Genomic DNA, 23,861 nt, shown 5'->3' with positions numbered 1-23,861 from the left:
ATTAGAAATAAAACACATTTTATGCATTTTTTAATAGACTCTGAACTCCCTGAGGACTTTTGTGTCCTGTTGCTTCTCTGTTGGTATTAAATTATGTTTTCCCCACATGTATTTATATTTTCAAGCATATTAAAAATACATTTTTGGCCACAAGATGAGACCAAACCAAACAGAACACACTGTTTAGTATCGTGGCCACTGATTGGTTCAGCCTCAGGAAGCACTACTATATTGGGTTAAAAAAGTGTAAAAGTAACTAAAGGATGTTATTTAATGTCTAAAGCGCTGCCATAATGTTGAAAAACATATTTAAAAGGTCATAAACAGTTTTTTTTAATGCTGGAACCAATTTACAGCGATAAAAGAGGGATTACGGATAGAATTTAAGAGTAGTCAGTGTCTAGATGGTATAGCAGTGTAGATTTACTGAACATATGATTGTGCTAAAACTACAGTAAGAACAAATACCAGTTATGTCATTCATACATCAACAATTAACTTTATTTTCCATGTAGTCTCAAATGAATGTTTCACATTTTTATACAAAATCATTAGAAAACGCCCGACACTCCCCCTGCTGATCCTTGCTAAGTGGCTTCAAGTCCCCAAAAAGGAATCCCAAACTTATCATCGATGACCGGCGGATTGAATATAGTGGAGAACCATACCTAGTTGCCATAGTAACAAATGTACAGACGAGATCGCTGCGGTTCTAAGCTGATCCTACGTGATAGAACAATGCTCATGTCAACGTCTTCAGTGTATAAAGTACCACGGCTTCGCTTTTAAGCGTGACACAGCGTAGAGTGGAACATCGACTGGTGACCAATGATCACCTGGGGCGGGCGGGGCTTGATGAGGTCAAACAAATAACGTAAAATAACTCTGCCTCACGTTAAAAGCGTTCATTTTGTAAGCGAGCAAAGCGAGAGTTCTCCCTCCATTAAAAGCAAATGAAAATAGATTTTATGAAGCCAATGCGGAGCGGTTTCAAACATGAAACCACAATAGGTCAAAGAGGCACTTACACAATCTTTTTACACTCTGTGTGTGTGTGTGCGTGCGTGCGTGTGCGCTACATTTCTACTTTGATCCAAAGTCCAACACACACACACCCTTTTTGTTTCAGCGGTTGGCACACGAACATGCAAAGCGTCAGTTTTTAAATCAAGGAAGGAGCACAGGAAAGAGGGGAGGAAGGTCCAAAATGGAGGTGTGTGTATTTATGTGACTAACAGCACGGATCACAACAGAGAGGCTGTGGTGTGTTCAAAAAAACAAAAAACACACCTTCCCTCTCTGATCCCCGCTTGGTCAGTCAGTTTCCAGGATGAGCGGCGGCTGCTCGTTCTCCTCCTCCAGGCGCAAGTTGCTGAGGTCTTCTTCAAGCCCCGCCCCTCCCACCGCGCCTTGCTCTTCGCAGTAACCTGAGACAAAAAGGGTTCAAAGGACAATTGTAGTAACTCATGTTCAAACCAATACAATGTACATCAATATCTTAGCTTTGTGTTCGAGCTGACAAAGCCAATTAATCTAACCCCTCTAGTTGCTAAATACTTTGGACTAGGGCTGCACCATTTTAAAAAAAAAAACCCAACTGCGACTTTTCTCTCCAAAATTGCGATTTCATTTGCATTTAAAAAAAAATGCAAATATATAATATATTTTATACATTTGAATGCTTAAAACTGCAAAAATAGCGGGTGAATGAAGACATGCTACTTTCAGACTGTCAATCAACATATTTTAATCTCAAGGTGCCACACATTGGAACAATATGCAATAATTGACTTTCAAAAATATTTGTCTTTATGCAGACAGACTCAGAGCGTTTGTCTACATCACACGTGTCAAACTCAAGGCCCAGGGGCCAGATCCGGCCTGGGAATCATGTGGATACTTCATTTTTCTTACTAAATGTTTTCATTGTTTCCATTTTGACAGAAAAAAAATGTATGTAATACAGGAAATGTCATATGTTTTAAACAATATACAAATATTTAATTGTTATTGGTGTGAACTTTTGAGCACCTCAACATTCGATTCCGATTTTGGAGTGAGGATTTGATTTAGAACCGATACTCGATTCAACACGATTCTCGAGTCAAACTGATTTTTGCAATGTATTATTTGGTATAATAATAACAATACCTTAACAAAACAACTTACAGGTTACAAAACCTCCTTTTGGTTGCTGACATATGACATGCATGCACCAAGTAAGCATAGAGATGGCCTAAATGTTTTTATTTTTTTTAAAGTTAATTTGTCAAAAAAAATTACCGTATTTTTCGGACTATAAGTCACAGTTTTTTTCATAGTTTGGCCGGGGGTGCGACTTATACTCAGGAGCGACTTATGTGTGAAATTATTAACACATTACCGTAAAATATCAAATAATATTATTTAGCTCATTCACGTAAGAGACTAGACGTATAAGATTTCATGGGATTTAGCGATTAGGAGTGACAGATTGTTTGGTAAACGTATAGCATGTTCTACATGTTATAGTTATTTGAATGACTCTTACCATAATATGTTACGTTAACATACCAGGCACGTTCTCAGTTGGTTATTTATGCCTCATATAACGTACACTTATTCAGCCTGTTGTTCACTATTCTTTATTTATTTTAAATTGCCTTTCAAATGTCTATTCTTGGTGTTGGCTTTTATCAAATACATTTCCCCAAAAAATGCGACTTATACTCCAGTGCGACTTATATATGTTTTTTCCTTCTTTATTATGCATTTTCGGCCGGTGCGACTTATACTCCGGAGCGACTTATAGTCCGAAAAATACGGTAAGTAAATTCGATTTTTGAAAATTACAACAAAAAAAAATCTGAATTTGAATGTGATAAAAAACATTTTTTAGCACCCCTAATTATTACATAACGTATTATAGTTTGTAAAAATAACAATAAATACTTAAATATCTGCTTGTCACCTTGACTGACGATTTCAAAGCAAGTCATCCATCAATTTGTACGTACAAAAATCAAATAACCAAATGCTTAGGCAATAATATAATGAGGCGATTATGTACCCCGCCTTCCGCCCGAATGCAGCTGAGATAGGCTCCAGCACCCCCCCACGACCCTGAAAGGGACAAGCGGTAGAAAATGGATGGATTGTTGGACTATACTTTTATATTCTTAGATTCACTGTTACATGCGGCCCTCTGAGGGCAGCCTTGACAGCGATGTGGCCCTCGATGAAAACAAGTTTGACACCCCTGGTCTACATCGTGCTCCTAAACTGAAGAAATAACCGATAAAAACTAAACAGTGTTTATAATGTAATCATAATATAAAATAACAATGCAAGTAATGATTTAAGAGTATACACACTTTTATTTCTCATTATTGTAGAAATGTTTACCATTGTATTGTAATTGTAAGGTAAATAACTTACCATATTTTCCGCACTATAAGGCGCACCTAAAAACCTCCAATTTTCTCAAAAGCTGACAGTGCGCCTTATAATCCGGTGCACCTTATATATGGACCAATATTGAGCCACAACAAACCTAAACTTCATTTTCATAAAGTTTAGGTCTCGCAACTATGGTAAGCAGCCGCCAACTTCTTTTTCCCCCGTAGAAGAAGAAGCGCTTCTTCTACGGTAAGCAGGCGGCGACTTAATTTTCCCCCGTAGAAGAAGAAGCGCGTTCACACGTTCACCAAGACAGGGAGACAACGCCGGACGACATACGCCACTATCTGCCAGTGGATCGTAAAGTCCTGGGCTGATATATCAGTCTCAACTGTGGTCCGAGCTTTCAGGAAGGCAGGAATTGTCACTGAACTGCTAGACAACAGCAGCGACACTGACTCGATTAATGACGACTTCGACGTAATGTTGGATGCCGTATTCGCCCAACTGTTTAATTCGGACACTGAAGAAGAAGAATTTGAGGGATTCGTGGATGAGGAATAACTTCATAAAGTGAGCTTTACATGTTTATTTTGTGTGTTGTGTTGTGTGACATTAACGTTTGAGCAACGTTGAGTTATTGATATATTGTTATTGCTCTGCACTATTTCGAGTGTTACTATATTGTGATTGCACTAACGTTTGATTTACCGTAACAGTATCACTGTTTTTTACGTGTTTATTGAATCAGGGAAAAGTTCCCCTCCACTATGTGATATAAATGTTGCACTACATGTTATACCTTGCTGTTGTTAAAAGATAAACAAAACACCACGTCACTGACTTTACCTCGGGGAAAATAATAAAACAGCTGTTTAATCATTTTGGGAGTGAACAGAGTTGTCAGAACGCTGGTTTGTAATCTATTAATAAAGTTTGACTGACCTATCTGACTGTTTTGTTGACATTCCCTTTAGCGCAGCTCCATCTAATGGATGCATAGGTGCGCCTTATAATCCGGTGCGCCTTATATATGAACAAAGTTTTGAAATATGCCATTCATTGAAGGTGCGCCTTATAATCCGGTGCGCCTTATAGTGCGGAAAATACGGTAGTCCTAAATAAACAAACAACAAATAAAATAGACTCATTTCTATAAGCAAAAATTTTACCTAAATAGATATTGAACATTTTAAAGTGCCTTTTTTTCCCCAGTTGGAAAAATGAGGTTGGACATTGTCTTTTTGTTTATTGCTATCACGTGATCACGACAACATTTTCGCTCTTTCGTTTGTGTTGAGGGGCTCATATTGCCCATTTGATTTGCTGCTGAAATATTCCCACAACAGGACATTTGGCTTTATAATCGGATGTGTTACTTGGCAGCTCTTCTTACTGGCGAGTTGCGAGGCTCTCTGTGCTGTGAATGTGTCGGCGGTGGCGCCCCGCTCTCGTCTACGCTGAGACAAAGATTATGAATGACTGAAAAGAGGGTCTACAGTGAACAAACGCTTCATTTATTCATTGATTTTGTGTCCTGCCTGCAGGCAGAAAGCAGGGCACAGCATTTTTGGGGAGGCCCAGCCATCCATGTCACTTACTGCACGCAGAACCCTACTCGTCACTGCTTAGCGTGTGCGCCTTTTCGCCTTTCGACAAGTTTTGTCCATTTCGCTAACTTAATAAGAGTCCCAAAAAGGCAACAGACCAGCAGGGAAAGAAGGAGCGAATCGCTGTAGAGTTGAAAAAAAAAAGTCTACCGTACTTGTGAGGAATACATTAATGGCGCTCACAAGTATGGAAGAATCGATGAGGCAGGCTCCGTACCACGGCAAGTTTTAATTGTGATGAGATCGGACTTTTCTGGAAAAACATGCCAAAGCAGACTTATCTCATTTAATACATTTTTTAAGGAGAAATTTGTTTTACTATACAAACTTTTCGATTTAGGAACCCTGTTTAACAACCAATAACAACCTCACAAAGCGTTGATCCACTGCATTGTACTACCGGTAATAATATTTTGTTTCCACTTAAACAGTTACACATTTCATAATATTTATAACTTGAAGAAATTAAGGAAATAAAGTCCAATTTAATTTATTCCAGAGGTAAAGTGTCATCTTCATTACACTTTTGTTATTAGTTGTAAGTGTAAAACCAAATAATTAATTCAGATTGATGAAATGGAGCAGGAGCAGGAAGATGTCACCTAGTGGGGTTTTAAATGTACTGCTGGAAGGCGTGTGTAGTATAAAACCGTGTATAATACACAAGTACTTGAAAATTAATTGGTGTATGGAACTAAAACTGTTCAATTAAGTTTAGTCCTCATTATTGTATAGAGTAGCTTTACTATTTTGTATTTCCTCTTATCATCTCATATTTCCTGACTTGCACGGATTTAAACACCCCTTGAGGAAAATTGAGAGAAAAAAAAGGAATATTTCTATTAACACGAAGTGCTGCCACGCAAATGACTCAAGAACATTTAGAAAATCAAGACTAAATTAACTGCGATTAGGTGCATTTCTACACTATATTTGACCTTTAGATTTATTCTCATCTACCAATCTCTTTTGGCTGTCTTTTTGACCCTTACATGTCCCATGTAATGTACCACATCATTTTTAAGGTTGTTTTAGCAGATTATTTACTAACATTATTATAATTGAAAATGTAATGTACAATTCTAAAACATGCATGCAAACAACTCCAATTTGGCAACTCTATCCCGTAGTCATGCCCCCGCGGGTTATATAATTCCGGTGTTGTGACATGCCCCCGCGGGTTATATAATTCCTGTGTTGTGACATCTGTTTACAATCCTTCACATCAAAACAATACCATCTCGCTGGTTAGGAACTAATGGTGTTCACATTGTAATCATCTAAATATGATTAGCAGCAAAGTACAAAGCCGTCAACTTTGTGGCTCGGAGAGTGAATAGAGGCAACAATAAGTAAGCTAGCTAGGTGGCTCGCTAACTAGCAATCTTGTGTCGCTGAGACGAGTGTTCAACACATTTTGTTTAGAGCATATTTTTATTAATATTTCATTGAAAAAAATGCGGAATTGGTATTTTGGCGCAAAAATGTATGTTTAAAAGTGCATATTTCTGCATTTTCGCACACATTTCACATGCCCTGCTCTTTTATGTTTCACACACACAAAAAGAAACACACATGCACCATTAAATAATACAGTAATTTTTCTAATACGTTTTTGTTGAACTTTAAATTGTACCCCTTTGGGGACATTTGCGTTACCGTTCTTAGTAATATTTTTAAAATTGTAAGCTGCTCCTGACCTTGTAACATACCTTTAGTAACAGCCGCACTGTAGGTTTGGGCCACAAGCGGGCGATCATGTGACCCTTGCTCCAAGATCTCATTGGGTGGTTCTGCACTGCCGTCTAACCTGAGGTCAACAGGAGAGGGGGTTCAGTTACACTACTGTCAGTGCAACAATACAAGAACCAACAAATGAATACTGAATACGACATAATCCATCAAAACACTGCATTATTATCTTTGTAAATGCAGTTTTCGCAAAGCCTTTTGACACACATGATCATCTGTGTGTGCTGTTCTCCTATTTTATTGTCTAATGACAGTAAGGCTCTGTACTACAACTCCAACGAAAAATACACGTCCGATGTTTTGAAACAAATTTATAGTATACCTATATCTTTAGACAACACCATGATCCTCAAGATATTAAGCGTTTCAGTGTCCACGTACGTTTAGCTAACTACAGGTGGTCTTCCTCTTACGATGTTTCATGGTTACGAACGCACTCCCATGAATTATTAATATTATTCAAAAAGATAAAGAAATAGTTAATAAAATCAATTAATCGAACGATAAATTAAAATTAACTAATCGATAAATTGCCATAACTAGATCTTTGTCTCAACATGTGAAAGTGATGGCAACAAAAAAAAGACAGCAAAAAACCCCACCTGACCCAGTTTTTCCAACTGGGGAAAAAAATTGCAATATTTATTGACGTGCAATTTTTGCTAACAGAGATTGAGAGTCCAATTTATGTTTATGTTTGTTTTCTTATTTAGGATGGTAAAAAATGTTGACATTCCATATAAACAGACAAAAAATAACAATGAGAAATAAAGGTTTAGTGCAGCGAAGACACAACAAACTCCCTTCTTGTCTCTCATGGACACACACCTGTTGTTGTTGACTTTGGACTGACTGGCAAGAACACGAAGGCCGCGGAAGCAGAGACACACTACGGGCTTACACACACACTTGCAACCACAAAAATACACGCCACACACACATACCCCACCCCCAATCCAACGCCCTCGACGCAAATCCCATAGGGGTGATGAATGGATGGTCAGCGCCTGAGAGCTGCGGCCTACCATCATGACCTCGCCCTTCCCTCTGTTGCTAGATATCGAGGTGTACGTTGTAATATGTATATGTGCTTTGCTATGGAGGTTTTTTTCCCACTCCAGACTAGGTCCCCTTAGGAGCTCAATCTAGATTGTATTTTTTTTAACTCATCCTTCCCCAGCGTTTTACCTTTTTCCCATCTTTTACGCCTTGTGGCGACCCATCAGCGTTCCCGTTCTGTAACCCTGTACACTGTTTGTTTGTCTAATCTTGAACGGGTTTGTGCTGAAAACAAAGTTTTGTTGTACTTGTGCAATGACAATAAAGAACTACCTACCTACCTACCTACCTACCTTTATTACGTGTGAAACGGTTACTTGCATTATTAGTATTACATATTATGATTACATTAGTGCCTAATTTAGTCTGAAAATAAAGCATGGACTGTATTGTTTATCGGCAATAATTTGTGGGACAATATAGCGTCCAGCAAATTGTATTATCTGGCCAATGCCTAGTAATACGAGATTGTAATCACGGCACTGACGAAGGACAACATAATTTAGTTATTTTTTTATGACTTTTTTAACTTGAACCTCCATTCAGCCCCCCCAAGCATGAGGCAAATATTTCTGGTGGAGTGCATCAAAGAAAAGGAAAGTGAAATCTGAACTATCATTAGAAATGGTGAAATGCTTGGTGAAGAAATCAATATTCCGCCATGATCATCATTTTTGAACATTATTCTCTACCTCGGACCGCCCCATTCAGTATGCAAGACAACCAAACGGACAAAAGCAAGGTGATGTTGTTATGGTAATCAATCTTTTTTTTTTACTGTAATTCATATGTCCTCTGTGTGTTCTATGTACAATGCAACTAAAAACTGGACAAACATCCCAGTCTACACACAAAACTATTTTGTAACCAGAAGACCACCTGTACTACGTTCTGTGTGCGTGTTACCTGTGCTGCTTCATGAGTGTGCATTCTCCTCCTTCTTGTGGGTCCAAGTTGTAGAGATACAAGTAGCCATCAGCTGCTGCAACTAACAATCTGGGAATCTTCTGAATCCTGTTCACAAAACAAAAAAGACTAAAACAAGTCTGGTAGTATACGCCTCATAAACTACACTATTTACAATATCTGTCATGTTGACGGACCTCTACTTTGCTCCTATTGGCTCTAATGCTGTGTGCAATTCTATTTTCAACTAAATTAAATTGAATTTACACCACAGTTATCACATGAAAATGAAACAAAACTAATTTTAATTGGATTTCCATATTCCTTGTTACACACTATTCCAGAATAGTGCGCATCTTGCCAGAACACAGGCTCCAATTTGAAAGAAACCTGGGACTGTCTAAATCTGTCAACAGTGGGAAGCCGCTTCTGAGATACTAATCACCCCCACCCTGGCGGAAAATAAATTAAGTTTCCTTACAGGAATTCCAAAATAGTGCGCATCTTGCCAGAACACAGGCTCCAATTTGAGAGAAACCTGGGACTCTGTACCGAGGATGTCGTTGTGGCTTGTGCAGCCCTTTGAGACACTTGTGATTTAGGGCTATATAAATAAACATTGATTGATTGATTGATTGATTGACTGTCTAAATCTGTCAACAGTGGGAAGCCGCTTCTGAGATACTAGTCATCCCCACCCTGGCGGAAAATAAATAAAGTTCCTTTCAAGTACACACGCAAACCGAAATAAACGATACGAGAAGCTAACCGCTAAAGCTTCACTGTAAAGTAGGGGTGATCGATTCAGATGTCGATACTATTGATACCTGGTATAGTACCAGTATATAAACAATACTTAAGTGATTTGATCTATATTTTTCTTTTTTTATTATTAAAAAAACATTTTTGGTATTTTTTGTTATTGTTTACAAAGTCAGGGAGTAAGTCTGTAAATACAGGAAGGCTTTGAGGGTAAAACCCAAATGATTAGAATGGGAGCCAACAGTAGTTTTTGCTTTTGTTTACTTACTGTGCGCACTTGAGACTTTATTTTGTTGAAAAAATTGTATGTAACATTCAGTACCACAAATTTAATACATCATCTGATTCACAACCATACTAGCAAATTCTACATTTAATAAGATAAGCAATATAAAAATGTGTTTACTTTGGTTGCTTGCTATATAACATTTTCAGTTCTATAACCTATTATTAGTATTGGATCGGTCCTTGAAATCAGATTGGATCTAAGCCCAAAACTATGTATTGGGACATCCCTATTTAAAATACATTGAATGACTGTATATATTTTAGTAAAAATGAATGACATGAGAACACTTACATTGCTAAAGCGCAGATGTTCTTATGCCCACAGAAGGGCAGGCGTACTGTAGCAAAGGCTCGCCCCTGTGTGAACATCTCTGTAACCTGGGAGGGCAGGTATGTGGTGGACGCCATCAGCACTTTGCCCAGATACCCTCCCCATGTGGTGGGCTCCTCTGCTGGCCTACACATATAAACAATGTGAGATTTGTGCTGTACCAGATCCCTTACCAAAAAAATTATAAATCTGCTTATTATATAGCTCAGTGGCGACACTTACACATACTTCTCCTTCTGTGTTTCAAGTTTAAAGATGTGAACTGTTTCTGTGTTACTGGAGGCTGACAGATACAAGCCCTCCATGCTGAAGGCCAGGGAGCAAATGCTCACACACCTACAGTTAAGACAGCAGGGAATGTAAACACGCAGACACAGAATGAGAGTTTGTGTTCCGTCGAATCACCTCTTCACTCCTCGTCGAAACTCAAAGAGCTTCTGTCCTTCTGGGATGGAGAAAACGCGGATGACTGTGCCCTGGATTGACGGGAAGAGTTGAAGACAACGCAAAGGGACTGTATTTAGTCAGGCGGGCTAACAGAAATAACAGCGGAGGCCCTCATTAATGTCCTGTATACCTTCTCTGAAGCTGTGGCTAGTTTAGTTCCACTGGCATCAAAAGCAAGAGCTGCTAATGGGCTGTCGTGGGCTGGAATCATGTTCGCGGCTCGCTGCAACACACGCACACACACACAAGTGAGGGCTGTGCTTACATCAGATCAAGAGTTATAGGCCCAGTCACAAAGCGCTATATTTTCCCTTTATTATAATGTAATTACCATACTGACCCAAGTATAAGATAATTTTTAGTAGAGATGGGTAATTTTCAATGCCAACAAATAAACTGACTCAAAAAATTCCTCAACATAAGTCAAGTAAGGCTCCACTTTTACAAAAATGTGCTGGCTTGATGCTAATACACATTGGCTTTACTATTGACATGCTACTAATTAGCATTAGTGATTTTACATGGCGATTTCAACACCTCTAAATTTGGTAATGAAAACTACAACTAAATGCATGTTACCATGAAACAGCTGATGCATAATAACTATAATATTTACAGTACGGGTCTCATAAACAATTGTTTATCGAATGAATCGCGATTCTTATGCATAACGATTCTTAATAATTTCAATAAAATCAATAATCGATTAAAAAATATATATCTATATATTTTTTTTGGTTTTCCTAAAATCTGCCCTGTCCAGCCCATCCATCCATCTGTCTTCCTCTGTTTCTCCAAAGTCAGGTTGTGGGGCCAACAGCCTAAGCAGAGAAGCCCAGACTTCCCTCTCTCTAGCTACTCTGTCCAGCTCTTCCTGGGGGATCCGAGGCGTTCCCATGCCAGCTGGGAGACATAGTCTCTCCACTGTGTTCTGGGTCTTCCCCGTGGCCTCCTACCGGTCGGACGTGCCCTAAGTACCTCCCCAGGGATGCGTTCTGGGGTCATTCTGACCAGATGCCCGAACCACCTCATCTGGCTCCTCTTGATGTGGAGGAGCAGCGGCTTTTCTCTGAGCTCCTTCCGAATGACAGAGGTTCCTTACCCTATCTCTAAGAAAGAGCCCCGCCACCCGACGGTGGAAACTAATTTTGGCCGCTTGTACCCGTGATCTTGTCCTTTCGGTAATAACCCAAAGCTCATGACCATAGGTGAGGATAGGGACGTAGATCGACCGGTAAATTGAGAGCTTTGCCTTCCGGTTTAGCTCCTTCTTCACCACCGATACAGGGTCCGCATCACTGCAGCCACTTTTGTAAATGATTGGGTAGACTTTTATCAAACAAAACCAGTTTTACTTTAAGTAATATAGAAATTAATCAGAGCTGTTTATCTATTTAATGGAGAAATTTAGTTAATCATAGAACTGGCACCCAATGTTATTGAAAAGTATGGATTTTGAATTGAGAATCGTTTTGAATGAATGAATCGAATCATTACCCCCAAGAATCGAATTAAAGTGAATTGTGTGGTGCCCAAAGATTCACAGCCCTAATTTACGGTATAAACACTTTTAGGATGCAACAAAATAAAATTAAAAACCCACCATAAACTATACACTACTGCCATCCAATGTTCCCTCTTATTTTTCATGTGTGTGAGCAAACGCAAAAACTCCCTGAGCATTCAGTGGAGCCCATGTGAGCAACATCAGACGTGCACACTGTGGCTACACCAGCAGCACACCTGTCCCAAACCTGACTAAATAACAAGTTCAATCTCCATCCATCCATCCATTTTCTACCGCTTGTCCCTTTCGGGGTGGGGGGGGGGGGGTGCTGGAGCCTATCTCAGCTGCATTCGGGCGGAAGGCGGTGTACACCCTGGACAAGTCCCCACCTCATCGTAGGGCCAACACAGATAGACAGACAACATTCTCTTATTATTATAATCGAATGACAGCAGTCATTTCCATGAGGTTATTTTCTAATATAAGTGTTTAGGCCCACTTACAATGACAATTACAAAAAATATTGTTTTTCATGAACTGTGTACTTGTATTGTTTGTCTGGGTGGAGGTCCTGCTTTGGAAATAATTTGTACCCCTTTCAGACATTGCATTTAGTTCCCATTAAAACATTCACATGTTGCACAATGAGATGTAAGCAGGGGATCATGTGTACATTCCTGCAACTTCCTGTTTATAAAATATATATTTTTATTAGTATTTATTTAATATACTAACACCATTTCATGATTAATATTTATAAATGAAGATTCCTAATAAATGACACTAGAATAAGCACACATTTGATTAGTAAATCATAGTGTAACGACCTGGAATGACACTTTATGTGTTGTGTTGGAGTTGTCCGACTTTTTGTGTGGCTGTAAACGCATCACTGGCTAAGTGCCATATGTGCATGTGTTGGCGCAAGTGAGAAAGAGCGAGCGGCTGCTGTTGATATAACAAAGTTGCTTTTGGTCTGGTTTGTACTGCAGAAAATGACCAGTTTTGCTAGATATCATTTTTTACTAATGTTTTGGTGATGTGTTTATGGCCGACAATAAAGAGTTTTGCTCAGTAAAGTGATCGATGGTATTCATGTCCTCAAAGCGTCTCGACAGACGTTACAATATTTGAACAATGATGACGAAAACTGTTTTCTGTGTCGTGTCCGTGTGCCGAAAATTGTTATGCGCTTATTTTTTTATTTGATTTTGTGCGTGGCATAGATTTGCCGTGCGCAGAGGACGCATGAGCAGTGCGCAATTGCACAGGTGCGCACCTTAGAGGGAACGTTGCTGCCCTCTAACGTCCTAGACTTACAAATGTAATTACGTCTTAATGTTATACTTGCAAATGATAATATGATTACAATAAAACAAGATTTAACAACTTAACAGCAGGTATCATAGTTAGCTCAGTTTTAAATATTGCACTAAAAAAATTATTTTATTATCAAAAACAATTAATATTCATGAGCACACACAAAACTACTGGAAATGTATAATGTTGAGTACCAGTATCGATTCACAGGTACAGGGAATTGGTACTGTATTGCAGGTATGCTGCTAGCTTGTCAGCAAACAACAGAGGAGTTATGATGATTTCAAGATAATGGTGATCAATGAAGCATCAAACAACTGTAGAGTAGCTAAAACATATACATTTATATATCGGTAATATAATAATAAAATATATATTCATCATTGTAATCTGCCTGTTGTTATTCCACTTTTATTGAAACATTTTAAAAGTGTAAAAAACGGACTTCAAAAAGTAAAGCTGTCTTATATTTGGGTCAATACATTAATACATACAACTGACAGGTTTACTAGTTAATGCATGGTCTGTGTGATAAAACATGAATTAGATAAAGTGAAGTCTTTATACAAAAGGCGTGTCGTGGTGTTTACTCACCAGGTTGACTGTATCAAACACTTGGACTTCTCCAATCATGGCACTGCCAGGATATGCCAGGTAGCAGTTGTCATTGCTAATGGACAGGGCACACAACCCTGCAGGTAGAAGACGCAAAAACACAAAATAATTAATGTAACAAAAAGCGATCATTTCCTGTGTATACTGTGTAATTTTATGAGATAGTGTTTCTAATGTTGCAGCCCAATGAGTAGGGCTGGGCAGTATGGCTGAAAACTGTATCACGATTAAATGACCTTCCTTTGATTATAATCCCCTCAGCTTTTAAAGGCCTACTGAAACCCACTACTACCGACCACGCAGTCTGATAGTTTATATATCAATGATGAAATCTTAACATTATAACACATGCCAATACGGCCGGGTTAACTTATAAAGTGACATTTTAAATTTGCCGCTAAACTTCCGGTTCGAAACGCCTCTGAGGATGACGTATGCGTGTGACGTAGCCCGGGGAACACGGGTATGCCTTCCACATTGAAGCCAATACGAAAAAGCTCTGTTTTCATTTCATAATTCCACAGTATTCTGGACATCTGTGTTCGTGAATCTGTTGCAATCATGTTCAGTGCATTATGGAGAAAGAAGCTGAGCAAGCAAAGAAGAAAGTTGTCGGTGCGAAATGGACGTATTTTTCGAACGTAGTCAGCAACAACAGTACACAGCCGGCGCTTCTTTGTTTACATTCCCGAAAGATGCAGTCAAGATGGAAGAACTCGGATAACAGAGACTCTAACCAGGAGGACTTTTGACTTCGATACACAGACGCCTGTAGAGAACTGGGACAACACAGACTCTTACCAGGATTACTTTGATTTGGATGACAAAGACGCAGACGTGCTACTGTGAGTATGCAGCTTTGGCTTCTAAACATTTGATCGCTTGACCGTATGTGCGCAACTTTTTTTTGCGTATGTACGTAACTTTTTTAAAATATATAAGCTTTATGAACCTTGGGTTAGGTGAACGGTCTTTTGGGCTGAGTGATTGTGTGTGTTGATCAGGTGTTTGAATTGTATTGGCGTGTTCTATGGAGCTAGGAGCTAGGAGTTAGCATAACAAAGACGTAGGTGTTTTTATGCAGGATTAATTTGTGTCATATTAAATATAAGCCTGGTTGTGTTGTGGCTAATAGAGTAAATATATGTCTTGTGTTTATTTACTGTTTTAGTCATCCCCAGCTGAATACCAGGTACCGTGAGTATGCAGCCTTGGCTGCTAAACATTTGATAGCTTGACCGTACGTGCGCGTCACGTACGTAACTTTTTAAAAATATATGAGCTTTATGAACCTTGGGTTAGGTGAACGGTCTTTTGGGCTGAGTGATTGTGTGTGTTGATCAGGTGTTTGAATTGTATTGGCGTGTTCTATGGAGCTAGGAGCTAGCATAGGAGCTAGGAGCTAGCATAACAAACACGCAGGTGTTTTTATGCAGGATTAATTTGTGGCATATTAAATATAAGCCTGGTTGTGTTGTGGCTAATAGAGTATATATATGTCTTGTGTTTATTTACTGTTGTAGTCATTCCCAGCTGAATATCAGGTACCGTGAGTATGCAGCCTTGGCTGCTAAACATTTGATAGCTTGACCGTATGTGCGCGTCACGTACGTAACTTTTTAAAAATATATAAGCTTTATGAACCTTGGGTTAGGTGAACGGTCTTTTGGGCTGAGTGATTGTGTGTGTTGATCAGGTGTTTGAATTGTATTGGCGTGTTCTATGGAGCTAGGAGCTAGCAGAGGAGCTAGGAGCTAGCATAACAAACATGTAGGTGTTTTTATGCAGGATTAATTTGTGGCATATTAAATATAAGCCTGGTTGTGTTGTGGCTAATAGAGTATATATATGTCTTGTGTTTATTTACTGTTGTAGTCATTCCCAGCTGAATATCAGGTCACCCCCGGCTCTCACAGCATCTTCCCTATCTGAATAGCTTCCACTCCCCTCTAGTCCTTCACTTGCACTTTACTCATCCACAAATCTTTCATCCTCGCTCAAATTAATGGGGAAATTGTCGCTTTCTCGGTCCGAATCTCTCTCACTTCATGCGGCCATCATTGTAAACAATAGGGAACTTTGCGTATATGTTCAACTGACTACGTCACGCTACTTCCGGTAGGGGCAAGCCTTTTTTTTATCAGATACCAAAAGTTGCAATCTTTATCGTCGTTGTTCTATACTAAATCCTTTCAGCAAAAATATGGCAGTATCGCGAAATGATCAAGTATGACACATAGAATAGATCTGCTATCCCCGTTTAAATAAAAAAAATTCATTTCAGTAGGCCTTTAAGGCAGAAAGGAAAGAAAATGTCAACACAACGACGATCATGGTAAACACTTAAAAAATCAATGTAAACAAAATTCTAAAAGCACAATAGCCACTTAAAGGAGAAATACACTTTTTAAAGTAATTTTGCTTATTGTTGACAATCATTATGAAAGACATGACGACAGATGGATTTCTTTTAATGCATTCTAAATATTAGATAAACGTAAATAAAAATCTGCTTACAGCGAAGCCAATGGGAGCTCCACTAATCCGCCCATAAAATCTGATAAATAAAGATTCAAAAAGCGCCAAGAATACTCAATTTACATTTTGTGACTTGTATATTAACCAAGTATTAATGATATTATTATTATAAACGCTAATGCAGACAAACTACTTAGAGCAACGCCATGGTCACTTCCGGGTGTGCCTATGTTTACATCACCGACTGATCCGCAGCTTCCTCACTTCCTTGCTCCATATAAACTTACTCTAGGTCATAAATCATCATGAAGAAATGTGAGTAGGTGTTCCGACAAGTTAGGACACGGTCAGCCATATAGGACCTGGGACTGGCGAGAACGACACTAAAAGCGCTTGTTCGCCACTGCTCCCCGACCCTGTTTCTGAGCGAGGATTATGAGACATTTTTCATCTAAACGGGAATATATGAACATCGTAGCAGTTGGCATCCTAATGACAGCAGACCTTATACAGTAAGTGGTGTTTTATTATGTTTGTTGGCTCTCATAAAGTCTGCAGTAAGCAGAAATCAGTGATGAAGAAAAAAAAGCAAACGTGATGCGTTTTTTTAATTAATGCACCGCGTATGCTTAAAATGATCAAAATAGGTAAATATTAAATGTTATAAAAAAAATGTGCTTCTTACTCCAATACAAATATACTTACATCATGTATATACTGTACATACAACCTCAATGAAGGTGTTTGGATGTTTTTTTAGGAGCTCTTTAAGCAGAATTTAACAACTCCCATAGGCTCCATTGCAAGCAAAATTTTGATTGCATTTATTTAATATCCAGAATTCCTTTTTTTTTTTTTATCCATCCGTCGTCATGTCTTTCATAATGATTGTGAACGATAGGCAAAATTCCAAAAAAAGTGTGGTTCCCCTTTAACAATAACATTTAAGGTGCAAAAATAAGGAATATGTAAGAAATGCTTAATTAAGTGTAACAAAATAGTGCAAAGTGTGAAAATGTCAACATAGAGAAACATGAGAACTATTTTTTGCATGTGTACTGCTAGGAAGTTACGTGGTCTGTGTAACATTTCATTTGGTCTGTTAATCTTATTTAAGTATGAAAATGAATTTATGTTATGCAGTAATTGTCATTTAAACATTATTGGACCACAATATTATTTTAAAGTAGCACATTTGTTATTTATTTTTTAAGTCTGACACTTTTGTTCCTACCTGTTGTTTCCGTACATCCGAATAGGGAATAAACGAGGGTTAAAAAGAAAAGATGAGTGTGGCAAAGGACTACGTTCCGTTGGAAAACATCTGGTGACTTTTCCTGTTTTGTCCCCAATTTATTCGCTCTCTGTAGCACTCATTTTTACGTTTTCTTCTCACACCATGCAGACAATCAAAAAAGAGACAGCAAAGTGGCGCGACCAAACATGATAGTTGATCCTGTTACGCGATTGGCGTGTCCCTCCCATTGCTTACTGATCACTTACTGTTTTGCTAGGTTACAGACCAGACCGTGAGTGCCTTTGTTCATGCAACTAACCATGCCTCATCCTTTCCAGTTTTATCCACCGCCCCCCAAAAAATGTTTTTAAAATAAAAAATTAAATAAATAAATATGTATATATATATATATATATATATATATATATATATATATATATATATATACAGTATATATACACACACACACAATATATATATTGCATGTTTTATTATATATACACACACAGTATATATATTGCATGTTTTATCAAACACATTTTTATTGATATGGATTGTGTGTCTCTCAATATATTTTGATATAATTTAATTTAATTAAATGTTATTAATTAAAAAAATTAAGATTAATATTAAATTAATCTACCAACGAGCACATTTTGGCTTGTCAATAATCCCACCTGAAGGATTGGGTGGAGTCTCTCGGATTGTATGCAGCACTTTCATGTCTCGAATATTGTGAATGTAAAGTGACTCCTCCAGACAAACTATCAGCCTCTGTAGGGGAAAACACAACATAAGAACTGACTTTTATCTTACAAATATTACAAAACACACTTTTAATTCAAATAACCAAGATGAGAAGTGAGGAATACTTATTTTCCTCACCTGTCTGTTGAGTTTAACAGCCAGTATCGTGTTGGAGTAAGAGTAGTTGCAGATTTCGGTTCCCTTCTTGAAGTGACATACTTTGAGCTTCCTCGGAGCCTTCAGGCTGACGATGGCCACCAGACTGCTGGAGAACAGACGCTCCACAATACACACATCCTCCGTGTCTGCTGCAGGACACAAACCCACACACTCTTATCAGGTTTCACCCATTTCTTTTGTTAATGGAGTTGAATTAGGCTATGCCTACACTAAGGCCCTGTTTACACTAAGGTTATCCAGGGTAAATCACACCTAACCTTATCCGTGGCCACACACAACAATGCCACCATTTAAGACCCCCGCCCCCCTCCGTCCGCCGGCACAACGTGACCTAGTACGCATGCGCACGTCATAGTCATCTCCAGTGTTGCTTTGTGTGCAAGTTCTTAAATGTAACTTATCTGAACAATATCCAGTGTTGTGGTATTTTAATTACCTGGAATCCAGTGTGCTGTGGGGCCCTATTGTAGTGAATCCCACCTGAGCCATCATAAATTAATCAAATCTTTATTAGACACGTAAACAATGTGATAAAGAACATGTTACATCAATCAAACTAGGGATCTAGATATCTGGTCAGGACATTCCTCACTCTTTTGCCTTCACCTTCATTGTTCATTCGTTTTTGGTGACTTTATATACTCTGGACCTAGACGTTGAGTCCGCGACATACATGGCGGACAATAACTGATACAGTCTGCTTTGCCACTCCAAATGCATTCGCTATTTTCCGTAGTTAGTTTTCCCTCGACGGCCAGGTAATACAAAGCACACGCTACCTTTTTTATCACATCCACGGGAGTCTGCATTCTTGTTGACTCTCCTTCGACAAATAGACGAAGTTTTTCGTGCATTCGAAAGTTCTCTTGCTGTCTGAGAAGTGTTGCATCCGAAATAGCTACAATAGCTTTCTCTTAAGGTATTCATGTGTGATTTCCACAAGCGTCTGTACATGTAGAAGAGGGAGAAACACGGGCATTTCGCCTTCATATTTCCAGCGGTTAGCTTCGAGCTATGAAACCGCTTTATTATGAAGATGGCTGTGGCGTGTTCTTTCTGGCGTCACTTCCTCTCCGAACTCACTTTGTAAACGATCAATGAGTCCATACAAAGCTAAGTGCCGGAGATTCAAGAATTACACGGCTGACTTACCCGTGTAAAAATGTATCCGAGGAGGACCTTAAACGACTTAGTGTAGACATGGACTAAGCCGGATAACCCCTTAAACGAATAATTATTTAGCCTAAGCCCCGTTTCAGCCACACTAAACCATCGTTTAAGGTTCCCCTCCTTGGACACATTTTTACACAGGCAAGCGTGTCGTGTATTTCTTCAATCTCCGGCTCTTAGCTTTGTATGGACTCATTGATCGTTTACAAACTGAGTTCGGAGAGGAAGTGACGCCAGAAAGACCGCGCCCCACACCGGAAGTGACGTCAGAAAGAACGCACCACAGCCAGCTTCATAATAAAGCGGTTTCGTAACTTGGAGCTAACCACTGGAAATATGGAGGTGAGTCATCCAGACATGCCCGTGTTTCTCATTCTTCTACATGTGCAGACGCTTGTGGAAATCACACATGAATACCTTAAGAGAAAGCGATTGCAGCTATTTCGGATATAACACTTCTCAGACGGCAAGACAACTTTCAAATGTTTTCGGTCAGCTGTGATTCTACTTACCGAAAAACTTTGTCCATTTGTCGAAGGACAGCCAACGAGAATGCGGGCTACCGTGGATGTGATAAAGAAGGTAGCTTGTGCTTTGTATTACCTGGCCGTCGAGGGAAGACCATGGAAAACGGCGAATGCTTTTGGAGTGGCAAAGCAGACTGTATCAGTTATTGTCCGCCATTATGTCGCCTACTCAACGTCTAGGTGCAGAGTATATAAAGTCACCAAAAACGAATGGACAATGAAGGTGAAGGCAAAAGGAGTGTCCTGACCAGATATCTACATCCCTAGATTGATTATTGATCAAATGTTCTTTGTCACATTGTGTACTTTCACATGTCCATTAAAGATTTGATTAATTTATGATGGCTCAGGTGGGATTCACTACAATAGGGCCCCACAGCACACTGGATTCCAGTTAATTGAAATACCACAACACCGGATATTGTTCAGATAAGTTAAATTTAAGAACTTGCACACAAAGCAACACTGGAAGTGACTATGACTTGCGCATTTTCCGCGCATGCATATTAGGTCACAGTGCGCCTGCTGAGGGAGGGGGTCTTAAACGACCATTGTGTGTGTGGACAAGGATAAGGTTAGGTGGGATTTACCCTGGATAACCTTACCCTTAGTGTAAACTGGGCCTTAGATTTGGTTGTATGACTGTTGATGGTGTGTAATAGAGGAAGCCAGATGCTTAAGGAAGTGCTGACTAAATATAACACTAAGTTGTGATATAATTAAATCAGAACAAGCAGATGTACTGTATATATGACAAAGGTTAATAGGCAAAATGATCACGTATAAAGAGGTAATACTCACTACATTCGTATATCTGCTCCAATTTGTCCACAGACGACAGAGAGAAAAACTTGTATCCTGATTTTGTGCCAACAGCTAAGGACCTTTGAAATCAACACAAAACAAACTTTTGAGGCAGAAAATTAAAAAACATTTCTTGTCTCAAACTAGTGTGACAATAACATAAGCTTGGGATTCGGGTTATAATGTAATCCTGCGGTTAAAGCACCCAGAATTCCCCCATTAATTACTGTAATGTACGTTTTGTTATAACAATGGCACTCTAAGCCACAGTGTGCGCTGGATGACATTGTGTTATTATACCTTATCTGATACATGTGGTTAAAGTTAGCATAGCATCATGATAGCCTAGCATCTAGCTGCTATTGACCGTCAATATAAAAGTAGCTATTAGAATAATATAACTGACAATATCCGTGTACTACCTTTGGTATAACGAGAAAACACACCCAGAATGTGGCAAATAAAGCCGTGTCAGCCTGTCAACTAAGCAGAAAAGGCCTCAAAATGTAAGCTAACGCTCGCTAGCATGCCAGCACAGGCCATCGGAGCATCGCGGAGCTCTCTACCCGGCCCAGCCCTCCACCCGCACGGCTGTGTCTTACGTATTGTCCTGGTTGAAATTGGCGAAGAGGAGCTGGCTACCGCCAGCATCCCCGCTCTGACTGGCCAAGTTCATGAGCCCGGCACCATCGAGTTATCAATCTCCGGGGTCAAACTGAAGCAGCCGGGCTGATAAATGTAATGTGTTGCGGCCAAACGTGTGGTAGAGGTTCAGGGTCCCATTGCTAACGTTGCTAATGCTATCAAGATTGTTGTTGTTTTTCATGGGGGAGGAGGGTGCTGCTTCACGCTTCTGCGCATGCTCCAAGAACGACCCGTGGGGCGGTTTAAAGAGACAGGCCCACATTTGTGCCACGCTTTATGAGTACAGTGCAATACTAACAATGAATAGTAATAATAATAATCATAATAGTAATAATTACATTTTCGCATATAAAATCTGCGCGATAGATGAGGCAAAGTTAAACTCTGAAGATAAATTGACAACGTGATGCAACAGCGTCACCACCTTTCAAAACAATAAAAACATCTCAGTTGAGCAACCGAGTTTTATTACTTCTGAGGAATACGTTTATTTTTTGCATGATTGTCTTGGGTGAAAACAATATGCTCCAATATTGTTTATTTTAATCCATGTCCTTTGTAGTTGTGCCAACTAAATATTTATTTCAGCCATCATCTTTTATGTTTTGACGAGTGAAACAAGAAATGCTGTAATAAAATAGTATATTCACAATGTACATATGGCACCATTCCTGGTTTTATCTCGTGTGAGAGGAAGGTGAGGTCAATCGTTTTGCAATGCAGTCTGCTGAAAATGATGGAAAGCGCCGCTTTACATAGCAACTGATGCTGTGATCAAAGTTGGAATTGCCACAAATCACATTTTAAGCTTTTAAATACTCTACTGCCATCTAGCTGCTAAAGTGGATAGTGCATGCCCGAAATTCGTCACGTTTCATGTATCAGGTAAACAGCGACGATTGGGAATATGAATTCCCTTTTTACTGTAATTAGTTTATAGCCTAATACTTGCCTATATTTTTATATTCCATTTTAAAGTTATATCAACATTGGACATAAAAAAAATCATTTAAAAAAAACTGTTGACATGTTTGACACATGTACATGTCATACAACACTTGGTCAGTCATATTATATATGACAATCCGAAAAGCATTTTTTTCTTTACACACATTTCTGCATGTTCATGAACTTTCATCACTTTATATGGAAAAAGTAACAATAAAAAAGTCGATAAATATAATAACTTTCTTCTCATGTGCTTATGAAACATCCTAGTAGTTGTTTACATATATTGTATTTCATTGGACAAATTCCATAACTGAAAAGCCTATGATGTCCTCTCCATGGCACAACAGCTTTTTATTTTTTTCACAGTTTTGCATGCAAATCTCTTATAGAGTAGGACATCAAGCACACAACATCAGCTATATTTACATATAATAAATGTTGCTTGTCTCTCCACATATATTAGTTTAAACATGTAAATTAATGAAATAATCTGACTGAAATCATCATAGCAACATATGAGTGACAGTTGTCTCTGTTTTTGTCAGATTCTGATAAATCTGACTCCCACTTTATATGAATATGCTCATAGGATGAGTGAAGAAGAACAAATATAACAGCTGATTATACACAATTATACCTTTGGCCATTATATCAGTATACACACAGGCAGAGGCAAACGTGTAACATCCTTTGTTTGAAGTTTGCATAACGGCTTTGTTCAGTCTCGGCCGCCGACTGCAAATTGCCACAAAGGGATCCTGTTAGCTGTTGGATAATATTTAATTTTCCATGATAGTTTGCATATTTTAAAACATCCTCCTAAGTTCCCGTTTACCCCATGTGGGACTTTTTGGGTTGTACCTCACTTACAGAAAGATCATTTTTGAGGACAAATCTCTGCAAAAAATTACATCCACAGTGAACTTTGTAAAGTCCAATACTCCAATAGGCCTTAAAAATCAAACTAATCAAATCAGAAATGTTTGATTGGCAACACTAAATTGGCCGTAGTGTGTGAATGTGAGTGTGAATGTTGTCTGTCTATCTGTGTTGGCCCTGTGATGAGATGGTGACTTGTCCAGGGTGTACCCCGCCTTCCGCCCGAATGCAGCTGAGATAGGCTCCAGCACCACCCGCGACCCCAAAA

The 23,861-nt window shown here is 38.9% G+C and overlaps 1 protein-coding gene across 2 annotated transcripts; it reads right to left on the bottom strand.

The window, feature by feature from the left end:
* Positions 1-458: 458 nt before the first annotated feature.
* wipi2 (WD repeat domain, phosphoinositide interacting 2) lies at positions 459-21,962 on the bottom strand. Of its 2 annotated transcripts, none has more exons than XM_062036725.1 (12): positions 21,721-21,962; positions 21,116-21,198; positions 18,576-18,742; positions 18,368-18,464; positions 13,955-14,052; positions 10,664-10,756; positions 10,492-10,562; positions 10,309-10,422; positions 10,048-10,212; positions 8,706-8,813; positions 6,701-6,798; positions 459-1,427 (listed from the first exon to the last, which is right to left on the bottom strand). In XM_062036725.1, the coding sequence occupies exons 1-12, from the start codon at positions 21,792-21,794 to the stop codon at positions 1,315-1,317; spliced, it is 1,281 nt and encodes a 426-aa protein (XP_061892709.1). In that variant the 5' UTR covers positions 21,795-21,962; the 3' UTR covers positions 459-1,314. The 2 variants fall into 2 exon arrangements, with proteins under 2 accessions (XP_061892709.1, XP_061892708.1); XM_062036724.1 differs by having other exon boundaries at positions 463-1,427; positions 18,576-18,745; positions 21,721-21,960.
* Between the last annotated feature and the right edge of the window lie 1,899 nt (positions 21,963-23,861).

Source organism: Entelurus aequoreus, linkage group LG25, assembly GCF_033978785.1.
Source record: "Entelurus aequoreus isolate RoL-2023_Sb linkage group LG25, RoL_Eaeq_v1.1, whole genome shotgun sequence".
Lineage (NCBI taxonomy): Eukaryota > Metazoa > Chordata > Actinopteri > Syngnathiformes > Syngnathidae > Entelurus > Entelurus aequoreus.
This window is presented reverse-complemented; position numbering and strand designations above follow the sequence as displayed.

What these genes read in the sequence shown, in the direction of transcription:
- wipi2 (XM_062036724.1), bottom strand. Translation starts at nt 21,794, where the DNA reads ATGAACTTGGCCAGTCAGAGCGGGGATGCTGGCGGTAGCCAGCTCCTC. An exon ending in TGTTTGATACAGTCAACCTG is followed by an intron (nt 10,757 to 13,954) that starts GTGAGTAAACAC and finishes CGTGTGTTGCAG; the next exon opens with CGAGCCGCGAACATGATTCC. An exon ending in TTTCGACGAGGAGTGAAGAG is followed by an intron (nt 10,423 to 10,491) that starts GTGATTCGACGG and finishes TCTTAACTGTAG; the next exon opens with GTGTGTGAGCATTTGCTCCC.